Source organism: Pagrus major, chromosome 15, assembly GCF_040436345.1.
Source record: "Pagrus major chromosome 15, Pma_NU_1.0".
Classification (NCBI taxonomy): domain Eukaryota; kingdom Metazoa; phylum Chordata; class Actinopteri; order Spariformes; family Sparidae; genus Pagrus; species Pagrus major.
The window spans coordinates 27,988,421-28,008,480 of record NC_133229.1 but is presented as its reverse complement, the minus strand read 5'-3'; the positions used below and the strand labels follow the sequence as shown (position 1 = coordinate 28,008,480).

The following is a 20,060-nucleotide window of genomic DNA, read 5'->3' as shown; positions in this document are numbered from 1 at the left end:
AATTTGTCCCAATCTTTATCCCACTTTTCTGTGTACAGATCAAAGTAAAACAGCAGAATGACTTTCAGAAAACAGACAAATAAGATTCAAAGATGAATTTTAAGCTATCGGGGAGCAACAAGGCCGGACAGCGCCCCTTGTAGATGTAACACCGATAACATCATGATGTGGAATGCTGAAAACCATAACTGTCAACGGTTATTTGTTAGGAAGCTTCAAATGAAGAGACGAGACAGGAAGAATGGTGTGTTCAAACTGATCTTTATTTTTACTGAGACAAAATAAAGTTCACATTTTGATAAATGCCTTCAAACTGAGCTCAACATTAACATACAGGGCATACTATGAGAGAAAAAAGGAACGAGAAAACAAATCCTGTTTTCTAGCTTATCAACAGCCTCCTGTACTTGAAGAAGAAAATGCTGCCAAACACCTGACCTACCATGTGAGATACTTTAACTTAAATGCTTTCATCAGTAGTATGTTGATGAATCATGGTGAACTACTGCTGTAGTTGTACATTGGTTAGTCCATCTGACACGAGCTAAAAGCAGTCTCAGGATTGAAAAATAAAATGCGTGAAAGAAGCGTGACACTGAGCACAGCTACACATACTCACATTGTCGTTCACAGACTATAATGATAAAGACTCCATTGTAGTAAGATGCTACTGTGGTTTTATGAGTGAGTCACAGCAAGGTCACTGGCCAGAGGTATGGTCAGACAGGTGTTAAAGGTCGTGTCAGAGGTCGGGAGACGGTCTTGATGTCGGTCGGTCTGTCAGGTCAGGTGTCATTGTGTCATGACAACAGTCGCCTAGGGAACAAGAAGCTGCAGTGTTATTCACAGGAAGAGAAACATCAGAAACTTGTTGACATCTTGTCAGCCTACGAAGAGCTTTCCTTAAAAATAGCAGAAACAGGTATACAGCAATGTGGAAGACTGCGGGCGGACATGTCAAGACGGGAGAAGCTCTCGCACACAGTCTACGCAGGTTTGCAAGTAAACCATGTTTGCTATTCTAGATTGTGTATTAAGGAATAACACACATTTATCACCCTCTAACAACAATGGTGCTACACTTGAGTATAATGGTGTACCACTGTACTATTATTATTAGTTAAGACCTGCTGCTAACGAGCTTTCTTTGTTTAACCTGTTCTCACCTCATTCTAGTCATGCCTCATGTTTTATATCATATATATGTGACACAAACAGAAAATGCACAGTGATTGTGAGTCAGTGTTCAGATATAGTTTCAAAAAGGATTTGGTAACACTTCATTTTACAGCTCCACAAATTTCATGGTAAGTAGGTGGAAATTACCAAGTAACATATATATAGTAACATTACAATTGTGCAGAACAGCTGCAGAAGTTGGGCAGAAACTAGCTGGATATTAAAGATGAAAAAAATCTTCTTAAAAACTGGATGATCAGCAGGAGTATGGAAACGCCACAAGGGGGAGACAAAAGTTTCATACTCCAGCTTTATGCAGAAACCAGTCAGACATTTCCTGGAAATTTATTAAAGAAATGACCCGCTATTTATTAACTGCTTGTTGTAAAGTAGCAGAAGATCATTATTAAATCATGTCGGGGTAAATTTCAATAAATATAAATCTGTTTAAATATATATACGTCCGTGTGGCAACAATAAACAGTTTGATGGGAGTGCTGTCTTTATTTTTCTTTTGTTTATTCACTACGAGAGGGATTCAGCACCCCGTACTCAAGCTTTATACACGAGTTGAGCGCGGTGTCTCTTATTTCAATAAATATAAATGAAATATATAATTTCAAACATGTTACTTGGTAATTACCACCTACTTACCGTGACATTTGCAGCCCTGTAAAATGAAGTGTTAGCCCACCTTTCATATGCTAAATTAAACTTGGTTGACTGTTTCGTTAATGTCTTTCCTGGGTGATCACTGGTTAGTTAACACGTCGACCTGAAGCATATTTTTCTACTCAACAATCGGAGAAATGTGCCTTTTCTGCTGTGTGTATTGTATTTATAGTATACAGTATATAATACATTGTTACCAAAATATTTTGGCACCCTATTGTCCAGTTATTAACACTGGTGTTCCCTGCAGCAGATATTTGGCACTTACCGGTCATTTTTGTCACGTGGTCCTAGTAGGTCCGGAGACGTTTGTGAGATTCCTCTCTGGGAGGATCAGCCAGCATCACCTTCATCTTTACTCCGTTGACGACCCGACCGTGGAGAAGCGCCAGGGCGTCTTCTGCACACTGAGAGGAGAGAGATAGGGGAAGATTAACAAACCAGGATGAAAGGGAAATTTATTGAGGGGGAAATACATGATTTGGTTTTAAATGCAGAAGTTCAGAGTCACCTGTTTGTCTGCATACTTCATGTATCCGACCTTCCTTCCAGGAACCAAATGGACCTCAATGAGGGAACCAAAGCGACTACAGAGACGGACAGAGACAACATTTAGTTGTAAAACAGGAACATTTGATGAAGCAGATCGTCTGGATCATCGTTTACACAGCAACATTACATCGAAGCTTGCAGTTTTCGGCAATTGAACCTCTGACCTTCTGGTACATGAACTATTATTTTCACCATATGCTCATTGTTTCATGCATTTTGTGACATTTATGGAAGAATGTATATTTACAATGTTATAATTAAGTAGAATTATGAGTCAACGCATGGGACATTTACCAGAAAACATCCTCCAGCACATCTGGGGGCAGCGGGGAGGGGCTGAACACAACAAACAAGCGCTCCTTCGCCTTGCTGTCGGGGGGAGCGAGCTTCTTCAGAGGGGGCAGGTTGACGTCTGTCTGAATCCGGGACATTGGGGCGATTGTGGAGAAGCCCTGGTGGATACCGACAAACACACCCAGGATCAGTGATTCAGCTAAAACATTTGGATTTGCTGTCCAAAACCAGTTGGTCAAATGTTGTTTTATCATTATGAACATCAGTTTCCAGGTTGGGCGTCTTCAATGTTGTGTAATTAGCTACTGTTATTACATTGATTATTTAATCTGTAAAGCGTTATAGGTGGCCTGAAGGAATAATTACCCAGGAGAGTAATTAACCTTAAGTTGTTATTTACAAGAAGAGTAGTTATGTTGATTACATCATCTCTCTAATATGTGACCACAGCAAGAAAAATGTAAATCTAGAACAACAGATCTCACAAACATAATTCTGATATTCTGCTGAATTATAATCAATTTGTGAAGAAAACAGTGGCTATAGCAAAAGTGGCATAATAAAGAGATAGAGAGGATCTGACACATCTTCATGTACTCACAGTGGGTTTCATTACTTGGCTGGTGGAGGGTCCGTTCCACACTGCAGACATCATCTGTGCTGCAACAAACTGCATCGCCATCCGACCTGCAGGACTGCACACAGAAACACACGGCCTGTTTCAAGCTGATCTTCAAAGCTTTATACCCATTCAGTTGTTGCTGTGTGACCAAATTACTTAAGGACTGGGCTGCATACAGACAGAACTGGAGACAGTCCATCACATTTCTAATTAAAACTACTTTGTGTCTCTCAGATTATTTTTAGGTCAGTTTAAACCTTGTAGGGTACTTTTACTTAGTATTTGTACACACACTAGTAAAGAAGAACTCAATTTGTGACAATGTGAAGTTACATGAGTGTAGAGATTCATAAACACTTTCTTTAACACAATGGTTCATGTAAGATAATCCTCCAAGTCTCAACTATGTGGTGCCAACAACCTTTACTGCTTCAGACTACGTGCTTCTTTGTTTACTACACAAAGACTTCCTGATTCTTTTCTTCTTCATCAGGGCTTCACACAGGGAGAACAACTACCCGGCCACTGTGGCCCACAGGGGGTAATAGTCACATTCAACCGTGAATTTTTAACAAATAGACCGTGACCCAGAAGACTTCTAGAGAAGGTTACTATTAATTACCAGTGGCATTTTGGTCCCAGTTTTTTAATTAATGTATGTATATATTAACTTTAAAGGGCATTTCTGCTTTGTGACCCTTCTGAAGTGTTTACTGGCTTTGTGTATTAAGTATACTGTACAGTCATGTGTGTGTGTGTGTGTGTGTGTGTACCTGCTGCGGTCCTCCCCGTCGTCAACAAAATTGACTGCCAGTCTGTTGCCAGGTGGGTATTCAAAGCCATTCAGCTTTTCTTTGGCGTAAAGCGCTGATCCAAGATTACTGTAGCGGATCAGAGCATGACCTGAGGGCAGAAAAACAGCCAGCAGGATGAGTTTCAAGCAGAATACTTCAAGTTTAAAGTCACATCAACATAGACTAGATGAATTACAATCTACAGTTAGAACTATTTTATTTATTTTGTGTTTCGTTGCCACAGGTGGAAAACATGTTGAAACAATCTCCTCTTCTTTAAATTAGGATATGAACATTTTTACAGTACTTAAATCTCAGCGAAGACGTCTCCTTTTCAGACAGCTGAGAAAAAGTTTCTCTGGATGAGTAAAGCTATACTTTGTGTTTAATCACTCACCTTTACTCATTCCATAAGCGTCTCTCTGCAGCTCGCAGTACTCCATGCCAGGAATGAGGTCAAATAGAGCAAATATCTGCTCCTGGGTAAGTGCAGCTCGCGTTGAGACCATCAGGCACCGCGTGAAGTCGCCCGAGCGGTAGTCCATGTTTTGGTAGCTGCCAGGGTCAGCTGTGGAGGGAAGACGGACACCAGGGTCAATAACAGAGACGACTGCAGCTAGGGATTCCCATCAGAGAGCTTCTAGAAGAGACTGTTTCTAGTTTAATCAAGTGTTTCTGTTAAGTGTCACTGAAAAAGAAAAATCCTAATAGAGACTGTGAGCCTCCTCATTCACCTCTTCAATCTAACCGGTTGTCTCTTCACCATTTATACACAAACATTTCCTTTATTGACATCCTGCACAAAACTAATAAATCCAGCTTTAAGTGCACAGTTGATTTGAATAACAATTAAGCAGGCTGACAGACATCTACTCTGATAACAATATACCTGCTTCCCTTTCTGGCAAGTCTCCTCTGAACTGCTCACCCTCCTGTCGGGTCGACATTCCTTCTCAATGACTGAGAAGTTACGACTGAGACTGAGAAGGAATGTCAATGAGCTTGTTCTCAGTACAAGTAAATGGCTTATCAACAGTGTCTTAAGCCACTTATCTTTATTAAAAAGTGTGACATGCATTAATTATATCTACGTTTACTTGCTAGCAGTCGTCTTCCCTGCCTTTGCTGGTGCATTGCTGTGTTTCTTGGCACGCTACTGCCACCTGTAGATCATTGGAATAACATGAAACTCCCCCGAAAACAGGGACCCATTCATGAAAACATTGCTCCATGGCACTACTAAATGTAAACAACTCCAGATTACATTTAAAACTAGCTACTGGTTACTTGTTCTGAACAGTCCTACAGCACATCAAAGGTTTGTAGTTAAATACTGATTCGACTTAAATGCTGGGGCCCAATCGTGGGCTTGAGATTAGGACTTCATATCCTGATACAGGTGATTTCATGAGGAGATAAAAAAGGTACATATCACTATAAAGAGCATTTTATATAAATTTAATGAATAAATAGATCAAATGATCACATGGAAGGGCCTTTTTCTTGATATATTTTGTCCTCCAAAAAACATATTTCACGATTGTCTTCGTTTATTTAGTAAATTTATGCAAATCTTCCTTTAAGGATGGAATAAAATATGAATTAATAAAATTAAAAAGGGGGTTAAGAAACACTTTTCAACTATAAATACGAACACAATAAATATAGGCCTTAAATTTTGAGGACGGTTCTACTTCTAATTTGCAAAGTACAGTTTTCTGGTCCGTGTCACATTCACTCCTCGATTGTTTTTATGCCACGCAGAAAAACACAAAACGTTGTCCAAATTACCAAAGAACTGGAGCCTAAGGGTGTGATTTGCAACACAACTAAATAAACAATAGAGCATAATATAAATCAATAGCTGTTTTTCTATGTCACAAGATATACACCGCCACATCACACAGCCCTGAATCCAGATAAAAAACAGAAAAGAAATACTGAATGAAGAAGTCAGAAAACTGCATACCCATAGGGAGAGCATACTGGTTCATCCCGTCGTTACCACCACCACCACCGCCCATGTAATCAACTCTGGCTTGTCCCCCGGAGTAGTCTTCTGTTGACGAAGCCTTGGTGCGAGGTTCAGCCAGGATGGCCCTGTAAGCTAATGACACCACCAACATCATCATCATCAACAACAGGACAGCTCTGAGTCAGTACATTTTCCTGCAGCAGTATAAGATTTGGACACTGGCTTACCTTTGTCACAGTTTTCTATAGCGATGGCAGCTTGAGAGGGTTTGTAGTATCTCACGTAGCCGAGTCCTTTACTTTCCCCTGTGGTCTTATTCTTGATGATCACGCAATATTCAATATCACCGTACTCCTGAAAGAGACAGACAGAGGCAACAGCCGGGAAATTACAGGATTTGTATTCTTCTTTCTAAACTGGTTATTTTGCATTACACGTTACTTACAACTGTTTAAAATAATCGGCAACTTTTTATGATATAATTGGAAAGTTTGAGCTAGTTTCAAGTCAGAAAAAAGTCAAAACTCTCCGATTCCAGCTTCTTAAATGTGAATAGCTTCTGGTTTCTTTCGTCCTCCATGACAGTAAACTGAAAATCTTTGGCTTGGGGAGAAAAAATGTCATTTGAGCATGTTATATTGGGCTTTGTAAACTCTGATAGACATTTTTCATCATTTTCTGGACCAAACAACTAATCGATTAGTTGGGAAAATAATCAATAGATTAATGGATAATGAAAATGGCTGTTGCTGTTAGTTGCAGCCTTAGTGAAATTACTTTGAATGTCTCTTTAAGGTCGTCCTCTGAGAAGGTTTTGGGGATCATGACAAAGATCCTGGTCAGCTCCTCGTCCTCAACGTCTCTGTGTCTTGTCGAAGATCGTGACTGAGCAATGAACACCTGCACAACCAAGAAGAGAAGGGGAAAAGGGTTACAAGTGCAGCCTAATAAAACAAACAGGATGTTGTTTCCTCAGTAGGGCGTAGTTTGAGAGGAAAGTGGAACAGCCTTGACAACTGAGACAAACATTTCTGGACAGACAAGACAGACAAGTTATTGAAGTGTTCATTTTCGTTTATTTCGGGCCCCAAATCAAAAGTAGTTTCACTTCAGCTGGACTGAAGCAGTAACAGACATATCAAATACTTCAGCACATGACCTACATGCAGTGCTGGACACCTTAGGAGTCTGTAAGACAATGTGTATTTTGTAATTAATGCGAACTAACCCTTTAAATACTGGAGTAGCTAACGTTAACGCCCCTTACGTAGCATGCTAGCAAGCTAACTAGTGAGCAGACCGAACGTCTTTTGTGTTTCGCCCGTGTAACTTAAACTTTAGAGATATTAACAGTAAACGTGATTAAACCTGTGAGTTAGTGGTACCTTAATGGGTTTGGTCCCCTCCATCAGCACTTTGCCGTGCATTTCCTCCATGGCCAAACAGGCCTGAGAGGACTTGGCGAACTTCACATAGCAGATTCCTTTGGACTCCTTTGTCTGCTTATCTTTGACCACCCAAACGCCCTGAATGTCCCCGAACACAGAGAAACTCTCCCGGAGTTCATCTTCGGTTATCGACCGACTGGTGACCGCGAAAAGCCGACTGTTTGGAGGGTCGTCGAGGTTCTCGGTCGCTTGTTTAGAGGGATACTCCTCCATCTTTGTTTTCTGCTCGACGGAGTACTGCCGGAAAGGCGTTTGTGCTGCCTTCAAGTGCTCGTCGGAATTTCCTGTTTCAATTTGGAACTTCGGGAATCGCAACTAAAAAAGAGGTAAAGACACCGAGATCCAAAGATGGCTACTTGTCGCGAAGCGTGAGTAAAAAAAATGTTTATAAGTCATTTGATATAATCTTTAAATGTGTTGACCACGAGTGTTTTGTGACTTAATGTAGTCTTGGCATAAATTAGTACGTTAATTGTGTTAATTCTTACAGTTGTGAATCTATCAGTGGACAGGAAGTAGATCGCAAAGACAGTGACCGATACTGCCACCTGCTGGACGGGAGGTGTAACTGCACCCCTGGGTGCTTACACAAGGATGCTGCAGAGAGCTTTTGCAACTCACCAGCTGTGCAGGAAGAAGTCACATCCTTTACTTAAGAAAAATACCAACATCATATTGTAAAAATGCTCTATTACAAGTAAAAATCCGTTTACGTAAGTCTGTACATACAATCAGAAAAATGTATCCTACTGAAAGTATTAAAAGCCAAAATAGTCAACGTAGAAATGACCCCTGTGACTGATATATTATTAGATATTATTTATTAAGATAACTATTACTCATGCATTAATACATAAGTGTCCATATTATTATGGATTTATCTGCTGACACCCTCACAACACTTTCCTTTTGTTCAACCGGTAGAAATTTTTAAATTGTTTAAAATTTATTAAAATAAATAAAAAACGATTAAAAGAAAAAGTAGCAAATCCTCATATTTAAGAAGATTGTTGTGTTCGCATGAAGAATTTGGGCCTAAATGATTTAAATGATTATCTAAATAGTTGCTTGTTAATCGATTGATTGACTAATGATTTCAGCTGTACTTGCACATGTTTTAATGTTTTGCTGTGCTAAAATCTTAATCTGTTAAGACCAAATTCATAAAAAAAAAAAATGTAGTGGATTAAAAAGTACAATATTTCCTTTGTGAAGTAGAAGTAATAGTAGGAGAAGAAAATACAATCAAGAAAAAGTATATCAAATGAGTAAATGTACTTAGTTACCATCCACCACTGTAACTCATGTTAAGATACAAAAATCTTTCTACATTTGTCATGAATGGTATGTTGAATTAAGTATGGGCTATTACGTTACTAACCCACATATAACACACACATAAGTCTGTCAGCTGATGTTATGGCGTCAGAGGCATGTGACTCTTTTGTCGGGTTGGGGTGAGGGTCTCAGGAATGATCTATAATTGTGCCACCATATCCTGTGTGCGTGTGTGTGTGTGGGTGTGTGCGCGCGTGTGTGTGGGTGTGTGGCTCTGTGTTATAGCAACTGCTGAGCAATCCTCTTGAGGACAAATGTTTAACCTCGATTCCAAAAGGTAAATAAAGACATAATTAAATAATTTGCAAACAAACTGTGTTTACGTGTGCCCCATCCTCAACTGTGAACGACTGAGCCTTTTTAGCATGCCCCTTTCATACCCAATCATAAAACTATCACCTGTTTACCTGTGAAATGTTCCAAACAGGTGTTTTTGAAACATTTCACAACTTTCACAGTCTTTTGTTGCCCTTGTCCCAAATTGTTTGAAACATGTTGTTAGAATCACTTTCATAATAAGTACATAGTTACAATAATTATTGAAGTTGATGAGGTAAAACTCTTAATATTGTCTTTGCACTTTTTTTTCGTCCCAACTTTTTTGGAGTCTCACAATGTCAGCATTTCCACTGTGTAACTAATATGTTGTATAGACCTGTGTTGAGCTATGTGATATTGCTGTTAATAGTCTTGTACCAGACAGAAATATTAGAGTTGTAGCGTACAGAAGATAAGTCTGACCAAGTCACCTCAACTGAACTCTGACCCAGAATGAAAACGTATGGAGCACTGTACTCTGAAGGTTGTTAATTATATTTTATCATTTGTCTTTATTAATAACATTAATAACGTGCGTGTGTCTTTTATCATGCAGAGCTTTGAGAAGTCTGCTCTAGAGTGGTAATGTATGTATAAACTTTTACTGTGTGATAGAGAATAGATCATATTTGACCTTGACTTCCTGTTTTTAAAAGGTTTGTTACAGAGAAGATTGGAAGTTTTCTGATGTTTTTTTTTTGTGAAATGTGAATTAATGAATTACTGTCTGGACTTGGCATCCTATTAATAATAATAATTTTTTTTAAAAATCATTCAACCACCACTAGAATAGCTTGGATGCCCAGCAACATGTGTGCCTAAACTTTTTTTTATTAAATAGCGCCAAAAATATTAAGATTTGTTGAGTTTTTCCTATATACCCAACATCTTGGAACTGTAATACAATGGATAAACTAAATTTTCTATATATCTAAAATGATAATGTAATTTGTCCATTTTGACAGTAAAGAAACGCACATTTTAAAGTCCTTATATAGCCTGTGCGCGCCTGCAGGTGCCTCTGTCGTCACAATGGAAGTTGGGGAATGCGACAAGTTGCGGGACCAGTTCCACTCCACTCTTTTCGCTTCCTTCACTGGACCCTTGTTCCATCCCTTACGGAACCAGCGACAACGGCAACATCGTGTCGCCATTTTTGATTTATCAGAGTTCATCTGAGCTTTGTCCCCTCAAAAAACCAGCTATTTATTTATTTCTAAAGTAAAACGAAGCACATGAAGTCGGGTAAGGAAGCGCCTCCTCATAGAAACGGGACGCGGCCGGATTGAAGTCACCGCGTCAGGATTCGGAGGATAGCGCCCGCCCGGCACGTGATTGGATGATGACGTCAAAAGCCGGTGCCTCTAAAGTGAAGTGACCTTCTTTACGACCGACAGAAACCGCTCACCGGCCGAGAGAAGCAGCCCTGCACCCGCACCCCGAGTGATTTTATCCCCGCTCCTTTTAACCAAAAAGGTAAGCTTTCGTGCTTCTCATTGAGGGGATGTATGAAATAAATTGTGGCTTTATTGGTCAAAAATGATGCTGAGTTAGAAGGAGGGAGATGCTCAACGGAAGATTCTAGTAACGTCGGCCGCCATGTTGGTGAATAGCTCGGTTTGCTCTCTTTACGTGCGTTCGTCGACGTAGCCCGTTATTTAAGTGTAATGCGGTGTGGTTTTTTAAAGGATTGTATAATTGTTGGAAAGATTTATATATACGCTCATAAGTCGTCCCTGTTATCCGCTTGATTCACCTGTTTAAGGTGATACCTCTGGCGCCGAGTGCGAGCTTCTCCTACGCCGACATTGAAGCATCCTTGACAACCTGGATGGGGTGACACATCTCCGGCTAGCCAGACCAAGCTAACCTAGCTCTGTGAGCTTTGCCCTTTCATATAGAAAATGTAAAAAAACAAACATATTAGTTGTCTGCTTTCAGTTTCTAGTGACAGTGCTGTGTGTCCTTGGTGCTTCCCTAGAAGGATGTGTAGCCCGCCATGTTAAAGGGCTGTGACATGTAAGCTAACTTAACCTTCCTCTTTACCTCAGATTGTGTGTATATATAAACATCTGTATGCCTTAAGTTATAGAGTGAGTTACATGTTATTATATAACTCCAAATCCACCTGCTGCAGTCCTTTTTAATTCACGATCGAGCGGCCTTTAGCTAATAAATGCGATAAGAAGTCATTGTTTGGTAGATAGTGTACCTAATTCAGATATGAGTGTTGTAAATCGCTCTTGATATGCCAGCTTTTCCCAGCTTTAAGTGTCACATTTGGCTGGTTGACAAGTGTCAGTCACGACCGAGGTCACGTCAGGACAGGACACACCGGCTGCGCTACAATCTGCAGCGTACCCCTTAAAAATGTTGCCTGGTGATTTATTAAAGCTGTATGTCAAACAACGAAACATCAGTATTATTGTTACAGCGGAGGTCAAGCTAATTAGTTAGCGTGTTAGTCGCGCATTGTAAAGGCTTCCTGGTTGGTATTATGAGGAAGGGAAACACCTGTCCGTCCTCTGCCACACTGGCACGTATCATTAACCCACCTTTAGCTAAGTACATCAATAGTAGCTCGTTTAAACTCACTGGCTTCCCTCTTCAGCAGCGACGTGTTAAAGCTATACCCTAATGGCGGGATACCGTTCAGATAAACCGCATTTACTGGACAAGCCTGGCAGCTCTTCTTGGTAAAGTAACCCGAGCTGAGGCTGGCTGTTATTAACTGTGATATAACGGGAGCGAGTGGAGGCTAAGCTAATGTGTTTTTTTTATTAAGGGGTGGTTTCCTGCGAAGGTATGTTGTTGGGTTTCCTTGAAATGACCTCGACAGCAGGGGAATGTCACTACTTGCCAGAATGCAATATAAAGAAAGCGGTGCAGAGAAAGTTGTGTCCTTACACGACCTTCACAAGATGGCGTCGGTCAGAGCAGAGCTGTGAATGAGCTTCCTGTCATAACTGTGGTGTCTATGAATAGAAAAACATCTTCCAGTGTGGATAGGATTATTACAATTTGCTGACTTTTTTTCTTTCTGTTCTCTTTTCCTTTTTCTTCAGCTGACTATGGGAGACATCGCCAAAGGAAAGAAGGCTTTCGTCCAGAAGTGTGCACAGTGCCACACGGTCGAGCAGGGCGGCAAGCACAAGGTGGGCCCCAACCTCTGGGGTCTGTTCGGACGCAAGACCGGGCAGGCGGAGGGCTACTCATACACAGACGCCAACAAGAGTAAAGGTCAGTTCGCTAGTGGTTGGATGCACAAGCGAAGAGTGTGTTCTGGGTAATAATGGGACATAACTGTAATATCTCCAGAAAAGCCACTTAGCTACTGAGCTAAATCCTTCATTTAAAACTAAAGTTGTGAATTAGCTTTCTGTCGATAATCTTTTCTGCACTAGTAACCTTATTGGTTTATAGAAAAGGCTTTTAAGAATTGCCTCTTAGTGTTAATCTTTAACAAAAACAATGATTCAATAATTTATCCTGCTTTCGTCATTATTTGATCATTTCATTTTTTTCTCTGCGCAGGTATTGTGTGGGGTGAAGACACCTTGATGGAGTACCTGGAGAACCCCAAGAAGTACATTCCTGGCACCAAAATGATCTTCGCTGGCATCAAGAAGAAGGGAGAGCGCGGGGACCTCATTGCATACCTTAAATCAGCGACATCATGAAGAAGTAGTCATGAAAATCAGAATATTTAATGTCATTTTATTGTTTTTGTTTATTTTTAGGCTTGCACATGCTTAACATGGTTTTATGTTTAGTCATTTGTACATAAGATTAATATATATTGTCCAAGGTTAGAGAAGTGGCACATCTTGTGAGCCAGTGAGTTCACAGCAAGTGTCACTTTCTCTTTTAATGTCAGGGTGCGAGCAATAGTTCAAGTGGCTTAACATAAAACCACAGTCCTTTTTTCGTTTTTTGTCAATCGGTACTTTGACTCTCATGAGAAGAACAACAAACAAATCACATCATTTAAAATGTATAAAGTGATAGGTTACCTGGCCTGTCACTCATTCTGTTTTCCATGACAACACTTGTCCTGTACTTTCTGCTTGGAGAGCCGCCCGCCATCAGCCTCATTTGTAATACTATGACGGTAAAAACATCTAGTATCAGTTACATCAGAGTGATAACGGTTGGAGAGCGTGGGACTTTTGGTGGTTAACTGGTGCTGATTATCAATCTACTGCCAGCTTTCATGACAGCTGGAGTTTCTAACCTTACAGGAAGTGACAGCGTTATTAACCTGCACTCCCTCTTATCTAACCCTGTGGTTAGAAACTCCCACTTGATGTGAATGCTCCTTAAATTTAACACACTAAATATTAAGTTAGTGAAGCAGCCCCTCTGAGCTCCTGTTTTTACCCCCTGCTGTCGTTAGACTCTGTACGAGTTTTTTAAACATTGTACAAAGTGTGACTCACTGTTATCTGCCTCTTTACAGCTAAGAATTGTGGGGTTTGAGTGCGTATTTAATGCCTGAAACCATCACCATGCTGAGATCTCTACAGTGTGAAATCGGCTGCAATTCAATCACCATGCCTAACAATGTTGTGGAGCTACTGTATTATAAAAAACCCATCGAGGGCACCATCTGGAGGGAAGGAAGACTTTGTTATTTACCTGGTTTCACAGGCCTGGAAGAGTGTCGTTTTAACTTATTTTACTACAATCTGAGACTGAATCTATACAATGTTTTGATGGGGCTGCTTGCTCTTGGTGCACATGAATAATATTATAATGTGGTAGCTATGTTGTGTAGTTGTGGGCAGGATGGATGATGGATCAATTAAAAGAAAACGTCCAAAAATATAAACCCGACTGGTTGTCTCTTCATTTTTTGTCTCCAAGTAACACTGCCTGATATTTTCTAGTCACAAGTGGATTAAATCATTCAGAACAATGATACTAAATGATAATTATTCTTTCACTTGGTGAAATAAAACTGGTATAAAGACTGGGTGTAAATGATTGAATTCCCTTCAAATGAAATTATTTAATTTGCTTCATTATATTTGATTTAACCATCTTTATTAAAACCATTTTCTTCAGACAAAACCAGACCGATTCTCCAATGATCTTTTTGCAGCTGTATTGAATTTTGACTGCTATATTAAAGGGAAAATGATCATTCTTATTAAATCTTTTCTAAAATCATTTACTGAAAGGAACAGTTCGCCCCAAAAATGAGAATTCAGTCATCACCTACTCACCCTCATGCTGATGGAAAGTGTAAAACAACAATAATAAAAGCATAAAATGGCTCCAAACAGCTCGTCCAGTATAATCCAAGTCTCCAGAAGCCCCAAATTGATTTAAAAAATATGTTTTTTACACCCTGTTTAAAGCTGGTATCTTTATCCGACTTTCCAACGGCTTGAAAGTGAGGAGATAATGTCTAAATGTTAATTTTTGGGTGAACTTATCCTCTAAAATGTCATACAAGAAGACCTTCACTGTCTTCTCTTTAGATCAAACCAGAGCAACTTCAATCTGGCTCCTGATTCTGGCATTGTGAGTGTGTTATCAGTGTAATGAGGCGAATGTAATCCTCTAATAACAAAATAGTAAACTCATTAAGATACTGTTTCAATAGACAAAACAACTTAGGGACTTAATTGTTTCCTGTTTAGAAGGCGTGGATCAGATTAGATTTCACCACAGCTCATGAAAACATCATTTTCTGTCCCTTCGTCCTGTGTTAATGGACGTCATGACTTCTGGCTGAGTTGGACTTAACTCCCCTCTGTGACAGCCACGCCTGCTCATATACAGCGTAATGTTATATAATCCTCCACTGCTCATGAGACCTTTCTAGGAACTGTGCCAGCTGAGGACAGCTCAGGTCCTGTCCCCTGTCACATTTCCTCCACCCGATCAAAGCTCAGTGTGCAGCAGGGACGTGACTGGATCAGTCCGGATCAGTCTTCAAACAAACTGCCTGACTACAGCGGGCCGCGTACATTTAGGTTATTTGTGCTGCTGGGCTGTAAACTCATTAAAATTATATGAGGAACAAGTTTGCGGAAAAACCATAATTAAGATAAACATCTGTTATGGAGCATTATGTTCCACCTAATTACATACTTTCATATGGAGGAAGCCATAAGTACAGTTGATTGTGTCTGTAAAGTAGCTCTGGTGATCACAATGGTTCTACATGTCTTCATCCTTATAAAATAGTCTGTATCTTTGTATAATATACAGAATATGAAGAAACACAGCAGCCTCAAGGACAGACTCACGAGGAGTTAGTAACACCTGGTGGTCAGAGTGGGTGTTATTATTATTAGAAAAAGCATTTTGTCACACTGACACTGTTGTAATGAAAGACTGAAGAACGTGGCTCTCGTAACCGGCACAGGAAATACGACCCAGAGGCAGTTTAGTTGACGTCATAGGCTGCACAAGCAAGGCGAGGGTCAACAGACAGCAGATGAGCAAAGGCAGTAGTAACGACAAGGTCACTAGATAACCAGGAAACAAAGGTGGGCCGACAGGAACGGGTGGACAGAGAGAGGGAGAGATCAGGTGAGCAACTGATATGCTTTAGTCAAATTCATTATATCAGGATAAAACCTCGTCGTATCATCTCATTTTACAAGGTGTTCCCAAACTATACACCTGCAACAACAGCTGGAAAACAAACCAAGTCAACGACAAAGGAGTCTTAAAGGGGACTGTTACGCTTTTTCGTTTTTTTCCCTGCACTTAAAAGTTCTTGAAAGTTAAAAAGGTCAAAGTCCGCACGAACTGAAGCTCCTCTGCTCCTGAAACGCCTCGTCGGCAGTCCCGCTTTTAATTCTGCGACTTTGTGACATCACACTACCTCATGGAGTCACACATTTGCATAATTTAAGGGCTCGTGGGTTGTTACTGATCCCCGGTGGTCCAGGTGGGTTTCTCACAATGCATGTTTGTGTTCACGGACAACAGCACAAATTATTCAAAGTCGTAAGTGCAATGATTACAAAACTAAAACATTTACCGTAAAATTATATATGCAATAAGAGAGACAGTAGGCAGCTATATAAGTCAGATAAGTAAGTGAGAAAATAGGAACGTTTTATGATATTTGTGATATATGTGTATTAACTAGAAAATCAATCAATAGATCAATAAATCACAGGTGAGAGCGCATTAAGATTGTGGAGCCAAGATTTGATAAATGATGTCATAAATGACAATGTCACTGCTATGTTAAAATAGCTCTTAATTATTGTTTGTAATTTATGGTGACATTTATACAGAGCAGCATAAGGCGAACGCACACACACACACACACACACACACACACACACACACACACTTACCCTAACTATAACCACTGCTTGTCCAACATTGAGCCTGACAAATACACTATTTATTATAATCACTAGTACTCTAATGTTGTTATTTAATCGCTGGTCTGACCTCTCAAGTGTTTTTAAAGGGGCGGGACCTTTAAGATTAGGACCAATCAAATTAGGATCTGACCTTCTGACCAGGGAAATGATTCCTTCATCAGCTGCTCGCTCCTCACTTGCGCACTTACAATGTCCGTCTGAGGACGCGACAAACGTGGTGAATCGTCAGCGACTGAACTGGGACACAAGCTACCTTCCCTGAGCGGTACATTTGGAAAACAGGGAATTTTTTGTCCCCAAGATTTGGATTTAATACTTTTTAGCCAAATAAGATAACCTTTTCTAACCTGAACTGAACACTAACCTCTCACACTGAGGCAAAAATCAACTGTTTTCCAATTGCTTTTGCCCCCTGATTGCACCAGCTGCCCCAAATGAAATGGTCATCAGGCTGAAATGTGTCCTGAAGGTAACCTAAGTCATAACCACACACACACACACACACACACACACACACACGCACAGAGCCAGCTGTAAATGAGGGTCTCCCTTATGAGTTATAAATACAGCTGACCCAGATATAGGGTTATGGATGACAAACAGGTGTGTGTGTTTGTGAGGAGACGTTGGATGTGACAGAGCCTCACCAGCTGGATTACTTTGTTGGTAAAGATGATACAGAGACCTTTAGTGTACACCTGAGGTCATGTGAGGCCTCATGAGGTCACAATATTGTTGTCAACTGCTTTGACTACAAACACAGACGTTAAATTATTTGTACTTGCGAGCTCCTGCATTGACATAATGTATTCCCTCGCCAGAAACCCAAACCTTAAAATCCCTATAATCTATATTTTTTATAATAAACAATCGACAGAGCTTATTTCAGGCATAAAACCAATTCAAAACATCCATTGACTTTGAGACGATGGAACCCGATATGCAAAAATGCTGACTGATTTCTGGGTTTTAGGACCACAAACCCCACCACCACAGTATGGGGTGCACTTGAAAAACTTATATTCCACGTGTATTTTATTAGTAAGTTTGGAATTACTTCCTTCGCTTCATGCACAAACCATGACCTAGTAAAAGAACTGGTGAACTTAAAACAACTTCTCATCCAGAATGCTGTAAACACACTGTATTCAGGTCATCCTCACTTTGAAGAAAGCAGCATGACTTCCGCATTATGTGTGATTAAACACATCACATCACAGGGTGCTCATAACGAGTTCGAAAAAAATTGTCAAACTCGCTTCAGGACATAGTTTTTATGATACCCACTTTATCATTTTTACAGCCTGTTGCACTTGTGACCATAAATAATGTTTTCTTTGGTTATGGCTTTACTTCTGTCAGCCTGGTGTTCATGTTTCATTCATGGTTTATTATCATAGACTGGTTGGTAGTGAGGATACTGGTGGACAACTACAACCTATATACTAATTTTAAAAAATAGAGCCACACCAAACCACATATGACCACAAACCAAATATGACAAAAACACCATAGTGTTTTTGTCATATGTGGTTTTGTCATACTGCTGTAATATATTCGGCCACAAGAGGGCACCCTCGTCCACACATATTTGTTAAGCATGAGTGACGTTTGCCATTGCATTTTTCCTTTCCAATAATCTTGTGCATTTTTGTTTCCTGTTTTAGTTATAACCTTTAATCTAAGCTTCTCCAAGTAGACTCTTCCATGACATTAATTTGACATGTTCATCTTTATATGCTTCATATACTGTCATTTCCTTTTCAGTTTCTATTGCCATTTTAAATGTAAGCTTTTTGCCATATTCCTTTTGACCTGTCATACAAATTGTCATATCACAATTTTAATTTGATGACTAGTTTCCCTTTTCTTTTAATCGTTTGAATATGGAATGACTATCCTAAAAGTAGAGCGAAATTATTATTTTATTTACCTTTTCTCTTGCCTTTTTACAATTATTGATATTAAAATGATTCCCTACATATAGGCTTATGTTGTTGATTTTTGGCATTGAACCCAATTGTAATTGATTCTAGCAAGTGATTTCACCAGCTGTGGAATATAAAACAACTGCCTGTTATATTATTTAATTCCACTGTCATTTAGGAAGTTATATAATGGTGGACTATTTTAGTTTATTCTGAATTAAAAAGCTGTAGTATCCCCTCTCAAACAGCAGGATTGTGGTGTAAACACTGCTGCCACAGATGGGAAAGAAGACAGTTAACCCCTCAGTGCTGCAGTTCTCAAACATTCCTGATGTATTCAGATGACCTTACTGGGAATTCTCCCATCAGCTCCACTTCCAAACTGGACATGTGCCATGGGAATCAAGCAAGACGTTTTTAAATATCTTGAGTGCCCTTTCTTGAATTATCCAGCATTTCTCAGCAGGCAACTGTCTTGATGTCTGTCTCTCCATCAGTAAAGGGCTCTCTTGTCTAGCTAGCAGCTACACCTCCTGAAGAACGTTAACTGCTTCCATTAGTGTTTAACATATATTTATTAAGTATTTTGAAAATCTCTGATCTACTTTTTTTTAAACTGTTACTGTACTCATTCAACTATATATTCTTTGAACATTAACAATGTCAGCTTGAGTGCGGCGGGAAAGTATTTCAGCTGTTTCACCTTATCCAAAGTTTGAAGAAAGCATCTCAAAATGTATAAAAAGTGTAAATTTGCAGCCTTTTTATTTTTATATTTTACAATTAACCTAAGTTGCATGTCTTCGGGTGGGAGGAAACCAGAGCACCTGGAGAGAACCCACGCAGACACGGGGAGAACATGCAAACTCCGCACAGAAAGGTCCAGAATCTGGAATCAAACCCAGGACCTTCTTGCTGTGAGGTAACAGTGCTAACCACTGTACCACCGTGACGCCCTATGTCAAGCCAATTCGTACATTTTGACATTTCAATTTTTATAGGGAGAGAGCAGAGACCCAACATTCCCCCATGAGCAAACACTTGGCGACAGCAGCAAGGAAAAACTGCCTTTAAAACGGCAGAAACCTTGAACAGAACCGGACTCTAGGTGGGCAGCCATCTGCCTTAAACGGTTGGGTTGAAAGAGAAAGAGGCAGGGGCAGGAACTGTCCGACCCTGCATGTTTTGGGGTGGGAGGAAGCCGGAGCACCCGGGGAGAACCCACGCAGACACGGGGAGAACATGCAAACTCCACACAGAAAGGTCCAAGAATCTGGAATCAAACCCAGGACCTTCTTACTGTGAGGTAACAGTGCTAACCACTGTACCACCGTGACGCCCTTTGTCAAACCAGTTTTGTTGAGATGGCGCCTAATTACAGACGTTATATCTCATGGCACTTTTTGAATATCCCCATGAGCATCACTGGACTCAGGGGGACAGAGGGGAGAGAGAGAGAGAGTAAGAGAAAGGAGGGAATAGGGGGATAGTAGGAGGGGGGAGGACGGGGTAGTAGGCACCAGCTGGGAATCGAATCCAGGACCTACTTGCTGTGTGGTATCAGTGCTAACAACTGCAC

The 20,060-nt window shown here is 40.2% G+C and overlaps 2 protein-coding genes across 2 annotated transcripts; one reads left to right on the top strand and one right to left on the bottom strand.

Moving 5' to 3' along the window:
- Positions 1–242: 242 nt before the first annotated feature.
- rbm45 (RNA binding motif protein 45) lies at positions 243–7,800 on the bottom strand. The gene is made up of 11 exons (XM_073482280.1): positions 7,474–7,800; positions 6,866–6,988; positions 6,316–6,442; positions 6,083–6,220; positions 4,511–4,681; positions 4,093–4,222; positions 3,299–3,392; positions 2,698–2,855; positions 2,363–2,438; positions 2,120–2,258; positions 243–816 (listed from the first exon to the last, which is right to left on the bottom strand). Exons 1-10 carry the CDS (start codon positions 7,747–7,749, stop codon positions 2,142–2,144), a joined length of 1,410 nt encoding a protein of 469 aa, XP_073338381.1. The 5' UTR covers positions 7,750–7,800; the 3' UTR covers positions 243–816; positions 2,120–2,141.
- Positions 7,801–10,594: 2,794 nt separating this feature from the next.
- On the top strand, positions 10,595–14,023 carry LOC141009883 (cytochrome c). Its single transcript, XM_073482618.1, has 3 exons — positions 10,595–10,668; positions 12,258–12,432; positions 12,727–14,023. Exons 2-3 carry the CDS (start codon positions 12,264–12,266, stop codon positions 12,870–12,872), a joined length of 315 nt encoding a protein of 104 aa, XP_073338719.1. The 5' UTR covers positions 10,595–10,668; positions 12,258–12,263; the 3' UTR covers positions 12,873–14,023.
- The last annotated feature ends 6,037 nt before the right edge of the window (positions 14,024–20,060 follow it).

Coding starts and splice junctions, on each gene's coding strand:
- rbm45 (XM_073482280.1), bottom strand. CDS start 7,749: ATGGAGGAGTATCCCTCTAAACAAGCGACCGAGAACCTCGACGACCCT. Junction 6,989..7,473: donor AGGGGACCAAACCCATTAAG/GTACCACTAACT, acceptor TTGGTTGTGCAG/GTGTTCATTGCTCAGTCACG. Junction 3,393..4,092: donor GACGGGGAGGACCGCAGCAG/GTACACACACAC, acceptor TTCTGTGTGCAG/TCCTGCAGGTCGGATGGCGA.
- LOC141009883 (XM_073482618.1), top strand. CDS start 12,264: ATGGGAGACATCGCCAAAGGAAAGAAGGCTTTCGTCCAGAAGTGTGCA. Junction 12,433..12,726: donor AGACGCCAACAAGAGTAAAG/GTCAGTTCGCTA, acceptor TTCTCTGCGCAG/GTATTGTGTGGGGTGAAGAC.